Source organism: Polypterus senegalus, chromosome 12, assembly GCF_016835505.1.
Source record: "Polypterus senegalus isolate Bchr_013 chromosome 12, ASM1683550v1, whole genome shotgun sequence".
Lineage (NCBI taxonomy): Eukaryota > Metazoa > Chordata > Cladistia > Polypteriformes > Polypteridae > Polypterus > Polypterus senegalus.
The window spans coordinates 153,650,035-153,675,886 of NC_053165.1; the positions used below are offsets into that span (position 1 = coordinate 153,650,035).

Here is a 25,852-nt window from a genome sequence, read left to right on the forward strand (position 1 = left end):
AGCATCAGTATTGGCAGTCCAGTCCAATTTGTCATCCAGCTGCACTCCCAGATATTTAAAGGTCTGCACCCTCTGCACACAGTCATCTCTGATGATCACAGGGTCCGTGAGGGGCCTGGGCCTCCTAAAATCCACCACCAGCTCCTTGGTCTTGCTGGTGTTAAGGTGTAAGTGGTTTGAGTCGCACCATTTAACAATGTCTTTGATTAGATTCCTATACTCCTCCTCCTGCCCACTCCTGATGCAGCCCACAATAGCAGTGTCATCAGCGAACTTTTGCACGTGGCAGGACTCCGAGTCATATTGGAAGTCTGATGTATATAGATTGAACAGGACCGGAGAAAGTCCAGTCCCCTGCGGCGCCCTGTATTGCTGCACACAATGTCAGACCTGCAGTTCCCAAGACGCACATATTGAGGTCTGTCTGTAAGATAGTCCACAATCCATGCCACCAGGTGTGAATCTACTCCCATCTCAGTCAGCTTGTCTCTAAGGAGCAGAGGTTGGATGGTGTTGAAGGCGCTAGAGAAGTCCAAAAACATAATTCTTACAGCACCACTGCCTCTGTCCAGGTGGGAGAGGGATTGGTGAAGCATATAGATGATGGCATCCTCCGCTCCCACCTTTTCCTGGTATGCGAACTGCAGAGGGTCGAGGGCGTGGCGGACCTGTGGCCTCAGGTGGTGAAGCAGCAGCCGCTCCATGTTCTTCATCAGATGTGACGTCAGAGCAACAGGCCGGAAGTCATTCAGCTCACTAGGACGTGATACATTTGGGACAGGAGTGATACAAGATGTTTTCCAAAGCCTTGGGACTCTCCCCTGTTCCAGGCTCAGGTTGAAGATGCGCTGTAGAGGACTCCCCAGTTCCAACGCACAGGCCTTCAGCAATCGTGGCGATACACCATCTGGACCCGCTGCTTTGCTGGCACAAAGTCTTTTCAGCTCTCTGCTCACCTGCGCTGCTGTAATTGTGGGTGGGGATGTCTCACCTATGCTGGTATCAGCAGAAGGATGGTTGGAGGATGCAGTACTCCGAGGTGAGAGTGGGTTACTGTGATCAAACCTATTAAAGAAGTTGTTCATTTGGTTTGCTCTCTCCACGTCTGTCTCGATGGCGGCATCCCGCTTCGAGCTGCAGCCAGTGATAATCTTCATCCCATCCAATTCATTTTAGGATGAAGTGGTGGCTCTGAGACTAGAGATCTGCACCAGCAATTGGAAGGTTGCCAGCTCAAATCCCGTAAATGCCAGAAGTGACTCTACTCCATTGGGCCCTTTTCACAAGGCCCTTAACCTGCAATTACTTCGTCCTAGATATGACATTAACCTGCATCCAATCCTACAAGCAGGTCCTCCAACTTACAGGGAAAACGTGGGGTTTGGTGGCAGGATTGGCACTCCAGCCACCGTCAAAAACCTCACACTGTTTCAGTGTGGTGCTGAGGAGGTGTCACCCACTGCACTCAGGTCCCGATCCTGGTGGTTCATTGTGTGGTGAGTGTGGCAACGCTCTTAACAGCACGTGGCTTCCAACCTCCTCCTGTCTTAGCAAGTCCTGCCTCAACCTTAAAGGAGAGTATTTTGAACGGACGCATATATAAAGTACAGTAGAGGCCAAAAGTTTGGACACACCTCCTCATTCAATGTGTTTTCTTTATTTTCATGACCATTTACAGCACTCCATCACTCTCCTTCTTGGTCAGGTAGCCCTTACACAGCCTGGAGGTGTGTTTGGGGTCATTGTCCTGTTGAAAAATAAATGATCGTCCAACTAACCTGACTTCTGCACAACACAACTGCTGGTCCCAACCCCATTGATAAAGCAAGAAATTCCACTAAATACCCTGATAAGGCACACCTGTGAAGTGAAAACCATTTGAGGTGACTACCTGTTGAAGCTCATCGAGAGAATGCCAAGAGTGTGCAAAGCAGTAATCAGAGCAAAGGGTGGCTATTTTGAAGAAACTAGAATATAAAACATGTTTTCAGTTATTTCACCTTTTTATGTTAAGTACATAACTCCACGTGTTCATTCATAGTTTTGATGCCTTCAGTGAGAATCTACCAATGTAAATGGTCATGAAAATAAAGAAAACACATTGAATGAGGAGGTGTGTCCAAACTTTTGGCCTGTACTGTATATGTTTACCAGTATCTATCCATATATTCTGAAACCTGCTTAATCTATAGGGAGTATCTACAGTAAAAGGAGCTGTACATCTGTCCATTTTTCTCATCCTTTTTTTTCTCATGCAGGAACACAGAGAGCTGAAGCAGCATCAGGCACAAGGTGGGAGCTTCCATTAACAGGAACCTTTTTTGTTGTTCGTGTAAGGATTGTCTAACAATTCATTGCTGTTGTCAATTGTCAGGAAGCCCTTTGATAATTTTAATACGGTGAGACAGCATCCCAGCATTGTTAGAAGACACTCACATGAGCTACTCACGTCAACCAACCTTCTCAACCTTTCACTTTATTTGTCAAATTCACAAAACACAAAAACAATTGTGGTGAAGTGTCATAAATATAATCACCAGCACACTCATATGACAAAATGAGGCATAATCTGCTAAATTTGAATAAATGTACTGTACATTTCTATCCCAGAGGGGACCAACGACAACTTACATGAGACAATTACTGATTAACACAGACAATTTCCACCTCACTGGCTTCCTTTATAAACTTAGGATAAGAGTCATCAATGGAAGATTGAAAACTTTCTACGAATCTGCTAATGTGGCTGTAAAATCAACAGGAGAGTGGAGTATAGATTGTTCATCCAGTAGATCATCCAATAGATATCTAATGCAGTTCTCAAAAATAACCAAATAAGGGCTAAATGAATTTCCTAAATGGTCATATAATGAATACAGTATGCAGACATGCAAGATCAGATATTTAGCCTCATGTCCAAAATGACTAAACATGGACTTAAGTGAGTTTTGGAAATTTGCTCCATAATAAAGTGTCGTCCCCCAACATCACAATTTCATGAGCTCTCAAGTACCCTTGAACTCTACAGCTGAATTCAGGGTTTTTACTCCTAGATTTTAGTAAGCCATAACATTACATACCTCTGTGGTTTACGGCATCTTTGGCAACATAAGCAATGTAATCTGTTGTGTCCTACAAAACACAAACAAATGGGTAGTGATGAATTAGTTTTGATATTCACAATGAGAAAAAAGGGACAACTTTTTAAACCTTGCTTCTTCATGCATTCACATGTTAGATAGAGATACAGTAGATAGATACTTTATTAATGAAGTGGCCTAATTATAATTATTGTTATGCATTGGGATATCAAGTAGCCATTCATTTTCTTAATTTAATCTCCTCATATCAGACTAAAATAAGCAGAAGAGCAGAGTGGCTGACACAACACATATAGATATACACAGATCAGCAAACATGTTGCCTAAACGGCAGTTTGTCACCTCATGGCGGATTAGTTTTTAATTATAAGTGAGATTAATTGAATTCTATGTTACCTGCACACCATAAAAATATAAACATGTTTATTCATCTTATTGTTTTCTAAACTCCATTATTTCAGGGTTTGCTGTTATGGGGAGTGTAAGTAGGGTGAAGGGAGGTGGATGTAAACAACCATTTTGGGGGAAAAAATGGTGAAAATCCATGTCAGAAAATATACTAATACCCATTAACACCCATTAATATAAGACCAGTTTAGACTTGCTAATCAAAATAACCTAGAGAATGCGGTAGGAAACAGGAGTACCTGATGGAAAACACGTACAGTGCGGGTACCGGGACACAGTACACACAGTGACCAGACCTTACTGAAACATTGAGTCAGCAGCACTAACCATTGTGCACCTCTCTGTCCCTCTAATTTTGTAATTTGCTGCTATTTTTCTTATCATTTACAATAACCTGACCACAGAGGCGTAGCTACGGTTTTCAGCGCCCGGGGACAACTGAAGATTTCGAGCCCCCTCCTGTTTGCCAAAATGCAATGGGGAAGGGAAAGAAAGTTTTTAAAAATGTATTTAAAATAAGAGTATTTTAAGAAAAAAAAATATTTTTTATTTTAAATCGTTTTAAATTTTTTAAAGCACTTTTATGCGTATATTTTCAAGGTTTCGCTAAATTTATAAAGATTGAACGAAGTAAAATAATTAAGACAACAATGGTAGTTCGAAAATATAATTATTCTAAAATATTATTCAACTATAACATTGCAAAAGCTTAAACATTACATTGGATATAATAATATAATAACCTGAAAATTAAGTTAGTATAAAGTAAAAAAAATAGTCTAATGTATAATGCTTTAAATGTAATTATTAACTTCAAAGAGAAATTTTCCTAGCCTTTGCTGCTGCAAATTTATCGATTAGTTCATCAAAATGTACGCTGTCGGTAACCTCCTGCTCCACACTCTAATGCCTCATGTCAGTCGCGCGACCTGTTTAATAACGTCAAGAATGTTTCTGGGTGGGAGTCAAGCATGTTAGAGTAGTGGAGGGAATAAATTATTATCTGTTGGGTATATAGAACTAATACATGCTTCGAAATCAGAAAGAGACAAAAAACATAGGAAAAAAATATCCTCATACTGATGGAGTGAGTATGCAAATGTTTTTTATTTACTTTTTAGTGCATTTAAGAATGGAAAACATTTCATTCTAAAATTTCATAACATCAATTTGGCGCCCCCGGATGCTGCGCCCAGAGACAGATGTCCCCCTTGCCCCCCCAGCTACACCACTGCCTTATCAATGTGTGTAAGCTATTCAGTCCTTTGCATCAACTACTTGGGGAAATGTACGGTATTTTCCTTTTTTGGATTATATAGGGAATAAAAGTCTTTTAAGACATTGCATTTCAATTTCAATTCTTTCTTGTCATGTGTACAAGTACCATGTACAATGAAATGCTTGCTTGCATGTGCCCCTGCAGACAGTGAACACAGACAAAAAAAAAAAACCCACACACAATAAATAAATGAATATAATAAGTAAATAAATAAAACTAGAATCCTATATAGAATTTGAGAGGTATTGGCTGGTGCAGGATGAAATTGCATGTATATCTAGTCAATATTCTCCTGTTTGGGTATCATTTATATTGTTCCCTCCTCTGCAGTATTCAGCTGTCCTGACAATCTCTGTGTAATCGGAATGTTATTTGCAGGCTCATTAAACCCATACTGCATATCTCATTAAAAGCTCACCCTGGCTTTATGTGGCTGGCTGAAAAAGGTTATATAACTCATGCAGTAATTAAGGTTTTTTATTTTTAACCCTAAAATTCATCTCAGTGATTAAAGCCATAGCTATAATTTTTGATTTGCTGTTATACTTACAGGATCTCCCCCAGAAGCAAATGAAATTGACTGCATGTGGTGATGAGCAATTATCTACAACAGAAAAGGAAACAAATATTGATTTACCTGTTTACTGTATTTAACAAAATTTCCTGGAATGGAGATAATATGCTTTTAATATTAGAAAGGTTATTTTAACTGTTAGTCACCCTGGCAGCCAAATTAAATGATGGCATTATTTTTTTAAACACGCTATCAAGATGATGGTGACTAGTTCTGCTGTGATTGAAACAGGGACTTTGCTCTTCGCAGTCCAACAACTTAATAATTGTAAAACCACACTTTGATCAAGACTCAGCATGAGTTAGCTTCTAGCAAACAATAATGTACAAGCTGTAGCGGAATACTCCTGAGAATGGTTATAGTCACAGGGTACAATTTCAGTCATTTTTTTTGATTGGTGCAAGTCTAGCTTTTATTTATTTTACACTAGCCATCCACTGTGGCTTCACCCGTGTAGAAGTGAAACACAACCGTGAGGTGGGCCCTGCCCGGCTCCCTACTCCTGATGTCACGCTTTCCCCCTCCCCTTGGCGCGCAGCCTCTGTCTCGGATTAGCATGAATATATTGCTCCTGCAAGCAAACTATGACTCTTAGTGCGATGATAGAATTCGCAAAATCAACCGGAATGTTCAAGCAGATTATAGAAAAAAGCCTGATTTAAATCCGTTAAGTAGTTCTCTCATTCGCTAGCTAAGCGGATGTAAGATACGCCCTGAGGCTGGCATGTGAGTGAGGAGGGCCCCACCCCCCCCTCCCCTTGGCCCAGTGCATCTCTCTTGGATTCACGCAAATAAATCAGTATCGCAAGTGAACTATGATACTTAGCGCAATGAGAGAGGTTGCAAAAATCACCCGGAATGTTTAAGCAAATTATAGATAATACCCGATCTAAATCCCTTAACTAGTTCTCTTGTGAAAAGCGGAGAGACATACAGACAGACGTTACATTTTTTTTATATGTATATATATACAGTGGTGTGAAAAACTATTTGCCCCCTTCCTGATTTCTGATTCTTTTGCATGTTTGTCACACAAAATGTTTCTGATCATCAAACACATTTAACCATTAGTCAAATATAACACAAGTAAATACAAAATGCAGTTTTTAAATGATGGTTTTTATAATTTAGGGAGAAAAAAAATCCAAACCTACATGGCCCTGTGTGAAAAAGTAATTGCCCCCTGAACCTAATAACTGGTTGGGCCACCCTTAGCAGCAATAACTGCAATCAAGCGTTTGCGATAACTTGCAGTGAGTCTTTTACGGCGCTCTGGAGGAATTTTGGCCCACTTATCTTTGCAGAATTGTTGTAATTCAGCTTTATTTGAGGGTTTTCTAGCATGAAGCGCCTTTTTAAGGTCATGCCATAGCATCTCAATTGGATTCAGGTCAGGACTTTGACTAGGCCACTCCAAAGTCTTCATTTTGTTTTTCTTCAGCCATTCAGAGGTGGATTTGCTGGTGTGTTTTGGGTCATTGTCCTGTTGCAGCACCCAAGATCGCTTCAGCTTGAGTTGACGAACAGATGGCCGGACATTCTCCTTCAGGATTTTTTGGTAGACAGTAGAATTCATGGTTCCATCTATCACAGCAAGCCTTCCAGGTCCTGAAGCAGCAAAACAACCCCAGACCATCACACTACCACCACCATATTTTACTGTTGGTATGATGTTCTTTTTCTGAAATGCTGTGTTCCTTTTACGCCAGATGTAACGGATCATTTGCCTTCCAAAAGTTCAACTTTTGTCTCATCAGTCCACAAGGTATTTTCCCAAAAGTCTTGGCAATCATTGAGATGTTTCTTAGCAAAATTGAGACGAGCCCTAATGTTCTTTTTGCTTAACAGTGGTTTGCGTCTTGGAAATCTGCCATGCAGGCCGTTTTTGCCCAGTCTCTTTCTTATGGTGGAGTCGTGAACACTGACCTTAATTGAGGCAAGTGAGGCCTGTAGTTCTTTAGACGTTGTCCTGGGGTCTTTTGTGACCTCTCCGATGAGTCGTCTCTGCGCTCTTGGGGTAATTTTGGTCGGCCGGCCACTCCTGGGAAGGTTCACCACTGTTCCATGTTTTTGCCATTTGTGGATAATGGCTCTCACTGTGGTTCGCTGGAGTCCCAAAGCTTTAGAAATGACTTTATAACCTTTACCAGACTGATAGATCTCAATTACTTCTGTTCTCATTTGTTCCTGAATTTCTTTGGATCTTGGCATGATGTCTAGCTTTTGAGGTGCTTTTGGTCTACTTCTCTGTGTCAGGCAGCTCCTATTGAAGTGATTTCTTGATTGAAACAGGTGTGGCAGTAATCAGGCCTGGGGGTGGCTACGGAAATTGAACTCAGGTGTGATACACCACAGTTAGGTGATTTTTTAACAAGGGGGCAATTACTCTTTCACACAGGGCCATGTAGGTTTGGATTTTTTTTCTCCCTAAATAATAAAAACCGATCATTTAAAAACTGCATTTTGTGTTTACTTGTGTTATATTTGACTAATGGTTAAATGTGTTTGATGATCAGAAACATTTTGTGTGACGAACATGCAAAAGAATAAGAAATCAGGAAGGGGGCAAATAGTTTTTCACACCACTGTATATATATAGAGAGAGAGAGTGAGAGAGAGTGAGAGAGACGTATTTAGTGTCCCTCTTACTGGAGAGCCATAGAGCATTGCACATTTAGCCATACCACTGTACAGTTTGCTATCTAGTCACTCTTAGATGAATTTATCTTTTTAGCCACACATCAGGCTGTTTCAGATCTCACTGGTTGCTCATAATGTGGTTCCGTAGGACTGAATGCAGACTGCTAAGTAGTTAGATTTACTTTTTCTTGTTCCATTTTTCATTTTAAGGGGTACACAGGAAAAAAAAAACAAGATTGGAAGATTACCGCTTGAGCCGTAAGTTAAAGTTTTGTCTTACCTGTTGAGAATCAAGCGTTGTTAAGCACAGGCTGTTCGTAGAAACTATGAGTTTGATGTTCATTCCTGCAAACTCTAAATTACTTTTCCCCAGAACAGCAGATAACCCTTTACTTGGAGGCTTCAAACAAAAAACATGGTTATATTAATATCCAAATATAAAGACATGGGAATACAAACAAAACAGCAGTTCATGTGACATTGTGTTCAAGTATTAGCACAGAGTAGATAAGTAAATATAAGAAGCGTCTCTTGCAAAGATAGTAAGCATGATGATGATTAAAATGTTTTAAAGTGATCCCTGTTTTTCAGTCGTTGCTACTAATATTTCTCTCATTTAGAATAAAGTGGAAATTTTCTATTTATTTATTAGGCTATTTTTTCGATTAAGGGCTTACTGGAAGCTGAGGCCTATTCTTGCACCATTGCATGCAAGGTAGATAACAACCCTGCATAAGACACCGGTCTGTCATGTTAATTGCTTTTCTCACACTTAAACGCACACAAACACATTGACACATACACACACCACCTCCGAGTTTAGAAGCTACGTGTCTCTGAAACATGGGCTGGACTAAGACTCACCAGAGAAAACCCACACAAAACACAGATAAGAAGATGACCTCAAGGTCAGTACCTGGAAGCTACACTGCCATTCTGTCCGAAAAACATTTAGGTATATATAACAGTGTTTTTAAGCCAGACAAAAACCAACTCAGGATGGGGGTATTAGTCCGTTAAAAACATAGATACTGTATAATCCTGCTATTCTGTTTCTACAAGTGAGATCTGATATGCGCACTATAACACTTAAAGTCAGATACATCTTTAATCAGCTCAGTGCTGTTTGTTTTTTTGCCGATAACAATATCTTACGCATTTGGTTAAGTCTCTAGCACAAAGATTGCCAACTGACAAGGTGGATAGATAAGTCCAAAAACAAAAGACAGACAATACAGGTATTAGACAATAATGCCATTTGGGTTGAAACAAGCTGTAGTGGGAAAAAAAAAATCACACTAAGACTGAAAAGCTTATGATAAACAAAAGGAAGAAGGAGATTGTGAAAGACCAGACTTACCTTTCTGCATTTTGTTCCTCCTTTCAGGCTTGGTTGAGCATCACATAATCTACTTATCGCTTCCCTACAAAGAAAAGGGGGAAAGAGAGAGAATGACAAAATTCAAACATGAAATATTTTATTAAAAATGAGTTTAAAAGCATCAGTCTGTCATATCTGCACACGCACTAAACTGGAAGTGAGAGAGTTTGAAACACACATTCAGCAGTAAGGTACTTAGTCGGTGAAATGCTTTCCTTTAACTGATTCAGAGCCTCCTTCCATATACTAAACACTTACATTTTGTTTGTTGTTTTATTTTATGGATCTGCCACGTTTCTTCTTACGTATATTTTCCAATTTTTAAGCACAACGTGTCATTATATGTTTTTAAGTGGCAAAGGTAAATGAACGTATGTAGAAAATAGCCTTTAATCAGATGGCACCTTATTTAAGGTTAATTCTCCAATTCTGCAATGAGACATTCTGGTTGTCAGGAGGCTAATCGTGACATCCTGTTTAACCCATTACTTAAATTGAATTAAACGGGTTCAAATCTGTCCATCCATTCATTTTCTGAACCTGCAATTACAGAGCCATGAGTAGTCTGAACCTCTCTGAATCAAAGAAAGGAACCCAGCTTAGATGAAATGCAGGTATATCTCAAAAAATCACCCCAAGCACTCATATTAACAATATTGAATGCTGATACCCAGATATGAATTCCTGTCGTTGTTTTTGTAGACTAGTAGATAATAATCACCTAAAACGATTCACGTGGTCACTCATGATGTTACGCTGCCATGCATAACAAGCTCAATATAACAAAAAATGGGAATGGGTGTCATTTTCTTCACAGCACTTGAAGGACTACACTTTTTTCATTATTGTCAAGTATTACCAACACATTTCTAGTATTCAGGGTTAAAACAGGTCTGCAGTTAACTACAATGATTAATACCAATCAATCAATAAATAAATGGAGAGAACATGCAAACCTTGTGCCGATGCTGGTGCTTTGAGGCAGGAAAGACAGCCCTGTGCTACCAGTCTGCTTTTGTGAAAACATCTGTGCTAAATTGAGTACACTTAAACCTGATTAAATCTAAATGTATTGCTGTAACATCTGCTTAGTTCTTGTCACTTGATTGCACACTGTGCGCGTGCTCAGCCTCTCTCACACTACTTGTCACTACACTACTGAAACACGCACGTGCACGAGGCAGTATCTTTGAAAAATAATGCAATTAATTTCTTTTTGAGCGGCAGGAATAAGCTTCCCTATAATTCAGTAGGTAGGGCAGCACTTGAGGTGCACCATGGGTAAACGGCAAAACTCCACCTATGATGACCGCAGTGAGCAGGCAGGCAAACAGGAAACGTAAAGCATCACTACCTCAAGAAAACAGCGGCAAGAACCTGATGATGATAAAATGTATTCATTCTAGTTTACTTTTACTGTCAAAGAATGCTGAAGACACACTTTCTTACACTTTGCTGCTTCAAAGTGGACGTATTTGGTAGGTTTTGAGGCTTCTGTTCTAATGTTGAATGCTGATACCCATCACCTTCTTTTTAAAGTGGAAAAACAGGCTGGCTGTGTTTTTAAATTCATAAAAATCGCTTTATTTTAGAATACAATTTCATGTGGCAAACGAATATAAACTGTGATTGTGAAGAAATACCTTTAACGTGAACAATAAGAAACTTATCCTTTAACAACGGGTAATGAATGAGATGTCCAGGGAGAATCTGCATGTAAATGTGAAGCATCTTCCCACGCGGTGCAGTTTCACATGATATCTGCTGCAACAATAAATGTGGGAAGAAGAGACTAAAATCAATAGGAAATCTCTCCTTACTTCCGTACAACTCTCACCAGGTCAGAAGCACTGATCCGTCTGCAGCTCATTAGATGATGATGAGACAGGAATGCTTTAGTCTTACAACTGGCCCCTGCCTTTCAGAACTCCAGTGACTGAAAAACAATAAATGGCTGAAACCTTCCTGTTCAGCCAAAAAACAGATATCATAATAATCAAATTATTTACTTCTTCTTTTAACATTGCTTCTGTGGATTTTATGAAAACACTTTTCGGAAAAAGACCTTTTTGTATTTATATATCACAACGTAACATTTTCTGACCTGCACAATTCAGTTCAGAGAAGGCCATCGACCTAGACATAGACAGGGTGCCAGCCTATTTGTTATATAGAACATTCTTCCGTCTGTCTGTCTATCAATCTATCTATCTACCTATCTGGCTGTTGTCTTTTATATCGGTATGTTTATATGCATGATGGATTAATAATTGTGATTTTATTAAACACAGTTATTATGTGCTACTGCGGTGGGGTGGCGCCCTGCCCGGGGTTTGTTTCCTGCCTTACGCCCTGTGTTGGCTGGGATTGGTTCCAGCAGACTCCCGTGACCCTCTAGTTAGGATATAGCGGGTTGGGTAATGGATGGATGGATGGATTATGTGCTAGCCAAGGCTTTCAGCAAGTCCATTCTTTTTCTGCACCTTCAAAATAACAGGATAAAAAAACAACTAAACCATGACTTTGATTTGGATTAACTAGGATTGAGAATGTAATTTATACATAAAAAAAGCACCTAAGGAACTGGTGACCTGACTTGAACATCACTTGTAAGGCAGACATTTTGTATCCTCTGCAGGTCCACAGGCCACTTCTTTAGTGCTACCCAGCAAGCACTGCTCTTAGTGAAGAACAAGGATCATCTGGTGTGTTTACTTTTGATGACAATCTGGGGAGGACCCTAAGGTAACCTATTTCCTCTTTTGAACTCTTTGTCACTTAGACCATAACAGAAAGCACCCAAACCCATACTCATATCACACTGCTACTGCAATTAAATACGCCCCCCATTCTTTTACATCTTTAATCCCAAGAAATTAGATAAAAGTGCCAGCATAAGATGGAGAGACGGTTACACATTTATTCATGCATTATGGATAATATGCCCAAAATAGCAGAATATAGTGAGCTCTGGTAAAATAATACAACGTGATATTAAGCTACTCTGTAGCTACTGGGTGGCTCATTGTCTTATTATGTTGATGGATTTCTGGTCCCATGTGATGAGAAGTCAAGCAAAATGACCCCTTTTATTGGTTATCTAGAAAGATTACAATATGCAAGGTTTCAAGGCAACTCAGGCTCCTTCTTCAGGCAAGATGTAATGCAGAAACTAGAGTTCCCTGTGTTTATACAGACACTAAGACAAATAAATTTTAAATGTAAAAAATGAATTGACCTCTTCAGGGTAAGATGCATTAAGCAAGAGAGGAGAACGATGTATAGGCAAGATCTTTGGATAAGATAACTGTCCAACAAAGTCTTTTGATGTTTCTGGTGTGTTTTTCAATACAATGTGGATCTGTAGATAGCTTGTCTTTGATCCAGCATGTCATCTGCATAGATGAAACATAGAGTCCAAGAAATGGTCTCCCTTCAAGTTGAAAAATGGTACAGCAAGACTCTGTGTCAGGCTTAAAATAAAGGAATCCTGTGAGTTCTTGACATGCCTCTTGAATTAGTGGGTATGCAGTTCCCAGTGAAACAGCTCAGGCACAACCCAGCCCTGAGTTCAGCTTCTTCTCCAATTTCAGACAAACAAGAAATAAAGGATATACAGTGGAACCTCGGTTCACGAACAACTCGGTACAAGTACAACTTGGTTTATGACCAAAAAGTTCACCAAACTTTTGCCTCGGTTCACGACCACACACTCGGTATACGAACAAGCCAGTTTCCCTTTAGGTTTGTACATGTTCAGTCTCTCCCTGTGCAGCGAGCGAGCGAGCAAGAGAGAGAGAGAGAGAGAGAGAGAGTGCGACACACACAGAGGCGCGTGAGACAGAGGCACACACACACACACACAGGCGCGCAGACACACACACAGGCACTCCAGGCTCGGGAAAGAAAGAGAGAGCAAGCGAGAGAGGGAAGGCTGGACGCATAAGGTAGAAAAGGCTTGATTTTGTTTTCAGTTCTGTTTACAGCGATCGGTTCATAGCGTGCTATGTTACTTTTCTTGGTGTATTATGAAATTACAGATTTTTCAAATGTTCATTTTTTTTCCCTGTGCTTAAAACTCATTTTAAAAAAAAAAGCTTTTTTAGCGAGCGGTTCCTAGCACTATAGCCCAAACTATTGCAGTGTTAGTTTTCTCTGTTCTTCAAGGTTTTCTCAGTGTTATTCAATGTTTTTACATTTAGTTTACTAGTATGCTGTGCTTTCTATGGTATAATTAACTATATTTGTGCTTAAAAACTAAAAAATTATATATTTACATACAGTTCATACGGTCTGGAACGGATTAATTGTATTTACATACAATCCTATGGTGGAAATTGCTTTGGTTCACGACCAAATCGGTTTACGACCTGAGTTTTGGAACGAATTATGGTCGTGGACCGAGGTTCCACTGTACAAGTAATTAGATTGCAGACCACCTTGTCAAACCTGCTGTCATGAACTAGCACATAAGTGCCAAAAGCAGTTACAAAAATGCCCACTAGAGTGGGAAATCCTGTCAAAAAAACCCTGGCCAGATACAAAAGGAGCTATGTAGACTATAAAACAAACAGGTGTATTTCTACAAACTGCTTGGAAGCACAAAAGGAAACTCTATGGAGCAAAAAAGGCAAATTGGAATTGCCTGTAACACAAAACAGATTCCAATGGCAAGGTCAAAACATAGAACAGAAGATCTGAAAAATGTAGAATTTTACAAAAGCTCAAAACACACAACAACAACAACATTTATTTATATAGCACATTTTCATACAAACAGTAGCTCAAAGTGCTTTACATATTAAAGAATAGAAAAATGAAAGACACAATTATAAAACAAAATAAATCAACATTAACATCGAATAAGAGTAAGGTTCAATGGCCAGGGGACAGAAAAACAAAAACTCCAGACGGCTGGAGAAAAAATAAAATCTGTAGGGATTCCAGACCATGAGACCACCCAGTCCCCTCTGGGCATTCTACCTAACATAAATGAAACAGTCCTCTTTGGATTTAGATTTAGACACACACACTCACTAACAACACCAGAGCACCAGTACCTATGGGGGGCCCTCCAGATTTAAAGGCAGGGGAAGTTCCAGGCAGTGAATGGCAGGTAGCCCTACCTCTTGAGTGAGCTCCCACAACATACATGGAACATCCCCAAGGGATTGAAAGATAAACACAATCAATAGCAAATAAACAAATATACAAAAGAATCAGAAATGAAAAAGGCGACATAAAACATGAATTTAAAACCCAGTCAGAGGAGAAAAATTTGCTGAGATGTAACAACTGCCTTCCAGTCCAGGCTCTCTTCCTAGGTAGAATGGTCTCATATAATGTGTTCTTGTTTCAAATATTGGAGCTTCTATACAGTACATCCACTCTTCTGAATGTCACAGACAGAATATCGAAGCGCCAGCAAGTTGCTTGTAAACTATGTCTGAAACTGTATGTTTTATGACAACTAGAGGGCTTCACCCCCTGCTCGCTTCGCTCGCCGACCCCCGTGTTTGGTTTTCTGGATACACACTTTTTAAGATCTTTTTTTCTTGGGATTGTTATTTCATTAGTTTCACTTTTATTTCAGAACTTCTGTAAAAACAATATTTGGAATCTTTCGAGTCCCAACGTGCTGAATCTTTTTAATGAGGTTAGTGAGACGTGTGTTTAATGACTCTGTCCTTTCCTTTAACTTCAATTTCTTCCTTTTTGTTTCTGTGCTTTCCCTTTTGTCCTCCCTTCTGCCATGCAGGCACCTTTTGTGGCAGACGGCTGGGGCCCTTACCCTACCCTGATGTCTCTACACTGGAAGAACAGGGCTGCACCAAACTCTAACTCCCAAGCAACCCTGTGGGAGTCCAAGGCATCGTTGCAAACCAGGGGAGCTGCCATCTATCGTTCTGGGGGAGGTAATGCTCTGAATATATTTTCTCCACCTGCCCTTCCAGTGTAGAGGCATCCCGGCGGGGTAAGGGCCCAGACATCCACCACAATTTTTATGTGGCCTGACTGGGCACAGGCGTGATACGCTGCTATCTTCAAGGTGTGAATGAGGCACCTGACTGATCTGCTCACCTTTGCACATGTATACGCGATCAGCCAAGTACCTTAATCAATCCTGGGTCAAGGCACTCTCACGCACAACCACACCCAATTGGAGCCCACATATCCCAGGATGCAATTGTTTATTTAAAAATGACACTTCGCCACAGATTTCATTTCATTTTATCACAGGCACATTTAAGAAAGTTATGTTATGTCATGTCTCTATGAATGACACTTTGACCGTCTTGCTTACCAGAAGAAGAAATATGCAAGTTCATATTGCACAGAAGGGCACCAAACATGCACAAATGACATAACTTCAAGAAAAACAGGAACTTTCATCAACAATGCAATAATCTGTACTGAATTAAATTATCTGGGGACATCAATGTATCATCTTTCGGCATGCTGTCAGGTGAAAAATTATTACTATGGTCAAATTATCATTGGCATCATCCCCTTGGCATAAAATGCCATCCCCCATTAAACAGCTCTTCCTCTGCTTTATGTGCTCTGAGTCAGCAGCCATTGAAATGAACACGTAAACTAATCCACAGCAGTCTCCAGTTATTTTTTGTTATCTCAATGGCGCCAGTCCATCACAATTATCTCCTGCACAATGAAAAGCCTCTACAGAACATTATGTTTAAAAATTTCTTACGTCCCTCAGGCGGGCCATACCTTCTATTAAATGAAAAAAGAAACTCATTAATAATGCACAGGGATGGGAGAAATGAAATGCTAGAAAGAACAGAATCACCATAAAAGAATTAAAAGTAAATAATCACGCAGACGCCACAATTATTTGGGAAGGTGTGCACAACTTTGAGAAATCGGGGACTGGGAAAATGCCAAAAAGCGAAGTAAACGGAGGTCACCTCTTACTCAAACTCAATTTGTATTGCAGTATTTACGGTAGGCTGCTTAACATGATTGTTCTGAAATGTAGCGACATTTTGCATTTCAATTAAATTCAATTAATTCAGTTAAATGCCTGCATAATGCTTCCTTTTATTTGGCCATTGATTTCATTTGCCTGCGTTGCCGTGGTTTCAGTGTAAAAAACTGGCAATGAGCATCAATAGTACTGTATATGATGTCCATACCGTACATGATAACTCGGATATAAAAGACCAACAAAAATAAATAAGAATAATCATAATAAATGCAAAAACATTTCGATTAAATAAATTGAACTTGAAGCACAAACTGGCATGTGGTTGAGAAAGCAGTTGAAGTGATAACCATCCTCCACATTGGCCTCTCAAGGTTGTGATATGGGGCAGTGTGGTCATGGGTGTGAGGCCATAAGCTAAGAAGTAGGCCAGAACCTTGACTAACCTACCCAGAAGAGGCTCGTCTGAGCTCAGTAAGGCCCCAACTACTACCTGCTGGCTTAGGCCAAAGCAGGCCCCCAAAAATGGAGAGCTGGCAAAACAACTTAAAATGTCTGCAGATCTATCAAAAAGCCCCACAATAGAGGGGATAACCATCAAACCCTGGCTTGTGAACAAAAGAAGCAGTAGAGGATCTTTATAAATGAAACATTTAGTCACAAAAAAAAAATTAAAATACAGAGTAATTCTGAACAGAGCCAAAAGACACAAAGGAGTTCCCTAACAAGTTGCAAAGTCAATTCCAAAAGCACAATCCAGAAATCAGAATCCTTAATCAGAAAGAATTTCACAAAAAATAGATAATCCAACCAGAAATAGCAATTTTCATAGAACTCCACAGTAAACAAATGATCTCCAGTTCCTGAGCCTTCTCAGCCAGCTTAAATAGCCAGATTGAGGACAACTTAAATATACATCACACAACAAACCAATAATAAACAAAATGAATAGAAACAACATTAAAATATAAAAATAATAATGAGCTGGTTATCAAAATGTTACCCCTTGGTGTCTGTAGCTCTTTGGTCTTAGTGAAAAGGCCCTTAACTTTCTATGTCGCCTAATAGATAGACCAGCTCTGAGTGGATTTTAAAGTGTTGCGAACAGATTTTGTTAAGTACTAGGGGGCTTTGCCCCCTGCTCGCTTCGCTTGCCAACTCCCGTGCTTGGTTTTCTGGATACACACTTTCAATACTCAACATTAATATGACAATCGAATCTGTTTAGCAAATATGGGTTATATGGTACAATCATTGAATTATCGAATATCACAATTTTTCCATCGTTCTTTCCGTTATAAGTGTGTTGTTCATGACAATTATCTCTTCGGCGATAATCTGGAAAGCCAACCTTAGTCATATATGTTGTCTGAACGAAAGCTTTTGGAAATTTTTTTAAACACTTTCTTTATTTCAAGTCCCAACATGCTGAAACTTTTAAATGAGGTCCGTGAGACATATATTTAATGACTTTGTACCATAATTCAGGATAGGTTTCTCATTTTGGAATTTAAGCACAGACACAACGATCTACATCATCAGCAGTTAATCATTTTTTTTGCAAAGTAACCAATAAATGCATGTGCAGTAAACCCCGTTTTTGAAATTTGATCGTGTAAATGTATGCTTGGATTTGACCGAACACCATTTCGAGTTCTTTCAATAAAACTAAGACTTTCTGATAAAACAATCTACTTGCGAAAGTCGGAATATCCTGAGCCGATGTAGCCAGTTGGCATTGTTTTCAAGAATTTCCAGATTTCTGGCCATTGTGGATTACATGTCATTGTAATAAATAAATCTGGCTGACTGATAGTTCTGGATATTACTATTGCATCATGTTATAAATGTTGCAATGCTCTTGGACTACCTTGATATGATGATGGTAATATTACTGCTTTACCTATTTTGAATTTGTCTGAACTATTGATATTTGAATTTTGAATGTGATAAATGAGACCTTGCATATGTTCCATTCTAAGTTTTGCGTGATTCGATTTAATAAAGAAGGAACGATTAGCTTCGACTTTTAGATATGCATTAATAATGTAATGTTGCGTTAGATGTTGAGATGACAGAAGTGGGTTAAATACATTGGAACGTATCGCTAATTTTGCTCCGAAATATCGTGTTGGTGTTATTCATTTTTCTGAATTCATGTGTTTAATATTGTATGACCATCCTGTTTCTCCATCTGGGAAAAGCAAAGGAAATGGTAATGGATCAGAATGTGGTAAATTATTAGACAGAAATGTCAATTCATTTTTTGCTTTTGGATAAACGCGAATATCTACTCTGTGTTTGGTATTTACGCCTTTCGAAAGTATTATCTCTGATAATTCTTCATATGTTGGTTTATTATATATGCGTGCGTGGTCTTTCTGATTCATATAATGTTTTGCAGATAAATTTTGTGTAAAGTGCAATACTTTTTAACGTATGGATTTGTATCCATTATTGGCTGTATAATTTCTAATACATCCGATCGTTTAACTCTTTCGATTCTATGTTGCATCACTTCTCTGTGATCATAAATATACACCTGACCGAATTGTGGTTTCTTCGAAATTAAACTTGTCGTTGCTTTAATTGTTGCTGGACGACAGATTCTCATAGCGTATGGTCCATTCTTGTGTAAATCTACATTTTGAGCACTGAATGATGCAAATGCGAAAAGATTATTGTAGACTCAAATATTTTGCCTGTAGTGTTTGTGGATTTCACTTTCCCCAAACATCAAATCTTTTAATTCTCTTAAATACGCCTCCTCATTGTGTATAAACACTACTTTTCGCTGATGGCAACATGAATTAGACGATCTACAAGTCTCTGAGTTAAACTTCAAAGCCTTACAATGTTTACATACTTCTGATATGTCACCTATGTCCATATACTCAATCTCTATTCACCTTTCCATTATTTCTCCGAGTAACAACTTCTCTTTGTTTGCGCTAATGCGATCTTTACTTTCTTTTTTTCGACACTTTTGTTTTTTTTTCTGCTTTCATATTCTGTATCTTGCTCTGCATGTGTTTCGCGCCTACGTTTTTTAAATTCCAGTTTTCATATCTGTAACCAGCTCTGCATGTGTTTGGCCCCCTTGTTTTTTTAACCTCTTTATGACATTTTTCTTTGTTTTCTACTCTTTGTCTTTTATTTCTGACCTCGCTTTGTCCTGCTTTTTTTTCCAATGACACCTGGTCCGTGGTGATTATTGTCCCTTTTTTTGAGTAATAATTTCCGTTTGTTTGTGCTACTGCAATCTTTACTATTTTTTTTTTTTGATACTTTTGAATTTTCCTTCTTTTCATATTCGTTAACTTTCTCTGCATTTGTATCGAGCCAACGTTTTTTACGAGCCTTTCGAATTCCACTGCTTTCATAATCTCTGACCTGCTCTGCATGTGTATTGTGAGAACATTTTTGAACATCTTTATGAAGTTCTACATTGTCTTTTACTCTTTGTCTTTTATTTCTGAGCCCGATTGGACCTTATTATTTTGATTATTACTTTACTTATTTTCTGAATTTGCACATAGATTATTCTTTTTCCTTTTTGCATTTTTTTCTTTCCAACGCTTTTGAGTCTCTTTACTCCGTGCTGCTTTCTTTTTTGCTTAGTCGTCGACGTTTCATCAATAACGTATTGTCCTTATACGGTTTATATGCTCTGAGAGCCCTGGATCCCTGGTGTGTGCTACATGCCTTTACACGACTGAGTGTTTTGCTGCCCGTGGTCTTATTTGATATTGGTTGTAAGTACGACGTCTCTTGCAAGAATTTCATGTTTTACGTTATCGCGAGACGGTCCTGAGACCATCTCTTGGCACAGAGTCTCATGTTTAAGGTCCCAGCGAGTCGCTCCGTGGCCAATCTCTTTTGTCTTGCGGGTCTTTTAAGTGTCTTCCATGAAGGTCACGTCTCGTCTCCCTAGTCTCTCCCTCCCAGGATTTTTTTTTTATAATAGAGAGATTTGCTTTTAATTTTGATTATCTGGTTTTTGGGGACACTGATTTCTGGATTGTGTATTGGGACCTGTTTACATTGGATTGCCTTTTTAGGCCAATCCTTTTTGCTTTCTGAGTTTTGATTTTTGACTTGTTTTGTTCTTTTTCTGAATAATTTCTTAATTTACAAATATATTTTGTTTGGATGCTCAACAAGCCAGAGGTTTACAGTTCCCCTTTCTCTTGTAGGGCAATGTTTGCATATTTTGAGACAATTAGGAACAGTTTTGAACATTTAAAGCTAGTTCTCCATTTTGGGCCAGGGGTGGCTGATGCCTGTAGGTCGTAGTTGGGACAGGCTGTCTGTGGTACCTCCAGGCTAGTAAAGGGTCTGGCCTGCTTTGTGCCTCTTAGTGGAGAACTCAGACCATTGTTGCTATGTCTGTGTCTCCATTACATAGCAGGTTGGTCATTTCCGTAATTGCTCATTTGGATAATGTATCCCCTTACTCAACCAAAAGCACTTTTTGGAAAGCTTTCGTCAACAATCATATTTATTGTAGATCACGGAGAGTCACAGAACTCAAAACTGCACCCTTGATCACTGAGGGAAGAATTTAATGCACAACAGTTTATCTTGTGTTGGCACCGGCTGCCTAACACCTCGTGTATCATGCAGTTCATGCCCTGTCTGTGGCACCCTTCAGCGCCGCTCCTTGATGCGTATCACATGGTAAGTTACCTCTGGGCAGCTACAAGGACATCACTGAGGCATCACATTGCTGAATTTGAGGAGAAACTGGGAACAAAGAGCACAGTGTACTTTGAAGCCCGCTAAAATTTGCTGAGACGTCTCACAAGTTATCACGCTGTGTAAAATATAAACAGGAAATGCGACTAAAGCAATCTCCTTATGAACCGCTGCCAGAGCTGTTTTTGGATCTAGCTTCCTGCATCATTTGCACAACCAGCACATTTATCTAGCATTGTCCTGCACAAATCAATAAGTCTAAAATGAAAGACATGATCTTGTGGAATTGAGCGTCTGTATTGATCTTTATTCAGCACTCTTGAAATATATGAATACTAGGAAAGAAACAGAGCAGGATCAGAAAGTGAATGGATGAGTGAAACACACATAATGGAAACAAACAGCATTCACACACTTTGCATCGAAGACTGCATGTTCTTCATTTGGGTCAGTTGGTTATCCTCTCACATCCCAAATATTTGCATCTCGGGTTAATTAGTGATTTGGAATCAGCCGGTGCTGTGTGAACGTACCCTGTGATGGACTGGCAACCAGACCGACGTTGTTTAGCTCCTATCATGTGTCAGACTGTCCCATGGGAGGCTGCACCAAACAATACACTTTGAGAGATGGCCAGCACCCCCACACCGCCAGATGGAGTCCTTCCTGCAACATGGAGGTGCCCCGAGTTCCCACAGGGCACCATGGACATTGGAGTTTTACTTCACAGCCCTGCTGGATACCATGGGGGCCGCCAGGGGACGCTGCAGGGAGGCACGATGATTTTTATTATAGCCCGGAAGTACTCCCTAGTCACGGGGACGGAAATAATGAAGTACAGTAATCCCTCCTCGATCGCGGGGGTTGCGTTCCAGACCCCCCCGCAATAGGTGAAAATCCGCGAAGTAGAAACCATATGTTTGTATAGTTATTTTTATATATTTTAAGCCCTTATAAACTCTCCCACACTGTTAACATTATTAGAGCCCTCTAGACATGAAATAACACCCTTTAGTCAAAAGTTGAAACTGTGCTCCATGACAAGACAGAGATGGCAGTTCTTTCTCACAATTAAAAGAATGCAAACGTATCTTCTCTTCAAAGGAGCGCCGTCAGAAGCAGAGAATGTCCGAGAGATAGAGAGATCGTGACAGAAAAACAAACAATCAAAAAATCAATACGTGCTGTTGGGCTTTTAAGTATGAGCACCGCGATAAAGCAGCCGCAAAGAAGGGAGCCGTGTGAAGGTAGTCTTTCAGCATTTTTTAGAGTAGCCTCCGTATCTTCTAAACAAACAGCCCCTCCGTCAGCAGCAGAGAACGTCAGAGGGAGAGAGCGAGATTAAAGCCAAGAATCAAAAAATCAATACGTGCTTTTGGGCCACTGCGATAAAGCGGCATTTCTTAGAGTAGCGTCCATATCTTCTAGGCAAACAGCCCTTCTGCTCACACCCCCTCCGTCAGGCGCAGAGAATGTCAGAGAAAGACCGAGAAAAGCAAACAATCCGCTCGGGGAAGCACATCGTATATCATTGAGGAGTTTTAGGTAATATGTAATACATGCTCTGATTGGGTAGCTTCTAAGCCATCCGCCAATAGCGTCCCTTGTATGAAATCAACTGGGTAAACAAACTGAGGAAGCGTGTACTTTAAATTAAAAGACCCATTGTCCGCAGAAATCCGCGAACCAGCGAAAAATCCGTGATATATATTTAGATATGCTTACATTTAAAATCCGCGATGGAGTGAAGCCGCGAAAGTCGAAGCGCGATATAGCGAGGGATTACTGTACTTCCGGGCTGAAGAAAAAGGAGAGTTTCCATAAGGACAAGAGGTGTCTGCCGCCCAAAGGAATATCCGCATGACAGGCTGGGAATTGTAGTCCTATGGGACAGCCCTGCCCTGTTAGGGTTCTTGGGTGCCACCAGGGGGAGCTATAAGGGATTGGTGTGCCCTCTTTAATCGACTTCCGCCTCACTCTGAAGTGCTTCCAGCATGTAATGCTATGGCGCCGGAAGTGCTTCCGTGTCTGGCATAAAAGGAGACAAGTTTCCTGTGAGGGAATCAGAATCGGTAGGAGTGTGGACGAGGCTTCAAGGGTGGTGTGGAAGGAGGAAAGAGATTTGTTCTGGTAATTGTGGAAGATAATTTGAAGAACGATGGAGTTAAAAAATAAAGAAGATTGTGAATTTGAACCCAGGACTGTGTTGTGTAGTTGTGTCCAGGGGGGTTAGGGGTGCTGCTTCACTGTGATGGTCACGATGGCTTTCTTTTTTTTTTGTGTTTCTTGTGTTCTTAAGGAGTCATAGCTGAGACGGGGGGAGGGCTGTCAAAAAACGAGGCCATTGAGGCTTAAGATCATTTGGTGATTTTGGACTGCAGAAAAAATAAATTGTTGTTGTGGCTGAACCGGAATTTGAGTTTAGGTGATGGGACACAAGTGGCAAAACCTAAACTCTGTAAATCGGAGAGCAAAACTACTACACATATCACTGAAGGCACTTGGAAAGCAGATGCATTTTGTGTTTCTTAAGAATAAAAGATCGCAAAAATACCTTGTGACTTGTGTTCTTGTGCTAAAATCAAGCATCCTCATGGACTGTAACACCTCCAAGCAGCCGACATACTAAAAAAAGAGAAAGAGAACAGCGGTTTGTGAACAAGTTATCTCTGCATGAATGTTATTGTTGTAAGAAAAAGAAAAACACATTCATTTACTTTTTAAACAGTTAATTTAGTTTAAAATGATTTGGTTGTGGACTTTAGAAACAAAAAGCTATGCTTCTATGACATTTGTAGCACAAGAAGACTGCAGTTGTGTTTAGTGGTTTAATCTCCTCGTCTAGTTGGCTCAGCGGTTAAGGAAATGTCATCTGTCACTTACAGTGCGACTGTCACTAACCTGCCTGAGCTTATACAGTATGATGGCCATGTGTATTTTTATAACTGTGCCCTCCTGTCCACGTAAGAGGTAGCATGAAGACGTGTGGGACGGCATTGCCACTTCAAACTACCTGGCATGCTGTGAGGCTGGCTGTGTTCTACCTTTTTTTTTTATATTCTGGGCAATACAGTAAGTGGCACAGCAGCAGGCATGGCCACCTCACAGCTCTAGGCTCTTCCTTTGTCTGTAATGCATTTTCTTCAAGTACTCCCAAAGATGTGCTCATTAGGTTAACTAAGTTCACTCAGTGTAAGTGTGCCTGGGATTGATGAGTAGACGGTCTTTGCTTTGCCCCAATTTAGAATTAGGCTTCCAGTGACTCCAGAATCGGGTTTGGTGGCTTCAGTAAATAAATGGATGGACCTTGTGCTGTTCTACAGTTCATGCCTATTACTACAAGCGTAGGCAATGTACCTTATTATTATTGTGATGATGATGATGATGATATCTTACCCTATATCTCTGCAAAAGGACGAGTCCTGGTGCTTTGTGTTTTGCTATATGGTTGTGAGGCATGGACGCTATCCAGTGACCTGAGATGAAGACTGGACTCCTTCAGTAGTGTGTCTCTTCAGAGAGTCCTTGCGTCCCGCTGGTTTGACTTTGTGTTGTTCACAGAGTCCCGAATGAGGCACGTGGCCTGCATTGTGAGGGAGCGTCCGTTACAGCACTACAGCCATGTGGCGCCATTCCCTGAGGCTGATCCGGCTCTGGACCAGGCCAAGGGGACGCCCACGTAACACCTGGCTGCGGCAGATGAATGGCCATTTTGTTTTGGGGATTGAACTGCATGTCTGCCCTGTGCCAAGATCTGTTTCATGATGTGGTTGGTGTGGCAATGTGCTGTACCAGTGCCTGACCTGACCTGATAGGCAATGACTACCTGGAGCCCCAAACAGAAAATAACTGATTTAGAAAAATGTTGGGTAAGCATAATCATTCATTCATTCTAAAATTAATCATATTAATGTCTGCAATAATTATAATAATGTACTCAGTACAAAATATATCTACAGTGGTGTGAAAAACTATTTGCTCCCTTCCTGATTTCTTATTCTTTTGCATGTTTGTCGCACAAAATGTTTCTGATCATCAAACACATTTAACCATTAGTCAAATATAACACAAGTAAACACAAAATGCAGTTTTTAAATGATGGTTTTTATTATTTAGGGAGAAAAAAATCCAAACCTACATGGCCCTGTGTGAAAAGTAATTGCCCCTTGTTAAAAATCACCTACCTGTGGTGTATCACACCTGAGTTCAATTTCCGTAGCCACCCCCAGGCCTGATTACTGCCACACCTGTTTCAATCAAGAAATCACTTAAATAGGAGCTGCCTGACACAGAGAAGTAGACCAAAAGCACCTCAAAAGCTAGACATCATGCCAAGATCCAAAGAAATTCAGGAACAAATGAGAACAGAAGTAATTGAGATCTATCAGTCTGGTAAAGGTTATAAAGTCATTTCTAAAGCTTTGGGACTCCATTGAACCACAGTGAGAGCCATTATCCACAAATGGCAAAAACACGGAACAGTGGTGAACCTTCCCAGGAGTGGCCGGCCGACCAAAATTACCCCAAAGCGCAGAGACGACTCATCCGAGAGGTCACAAAAGACCCCAGGACAACGTCTAAAGAACTGCAGGCCTCACTTGCCTCAATTAAGGTCAGTGTTCACGACTCCACCATAAGAAAGAGACTGGGCAAAAACGGCCTGCATGGCAGATTTCCAAGACACAAACCACTGTTAAGCAAAAGAACATTAGGGCTCGTCTCAATTTTGCTAAGAAACATCTCAATGATTGCCAAGACTTTTGGGAAAATACCTTGTGGACTGATGAGACAAAAGTTGAACTTTTGGAAGGCAAATGTCCGTTAC

General features: G+C 40.1%; 1 protein-coding gene across 2 annotated transcripts in view; it reads right to left on the minus strand.

The window, feature by feature from the left end:
- The window catches only part of LOC120539955 (SHC-transforming protein 1-like), a 64,202-nt gene that overhangs the window by 17,258 nt on the left and 21,092 nt on the right, over window positions 1-25,852 (minus strand). For both annotated transcript variants that reach the window (XM_039770348.1, XM_039770347.1), the window contains exons 2-6: window positions 23,582-23,652; window positions 9,363-9,426; window positions 8,283-8,402; window positions 5,339-5,392; window positions 3,081-3,132 (exon numbers count right to left, since the gene is read on the minus strand). In XM_039770348.1, coding sequence (XP_039626282.1) covers window positions 3,081-3,132; window positions 5,339-5,392; window positions 8,283-8,402; window positions 9,363-9,426; window positions 23,582-23,652 — 361 coding nt within the window. The remainder of the gene's footprint in view (window positions 1-3,080; window positions 3,133-5,338; window positions 5,393-8,282; window positions 8,403-9,362; window positions 9,427-23,581; window positions 23,653-25,852) is intronic.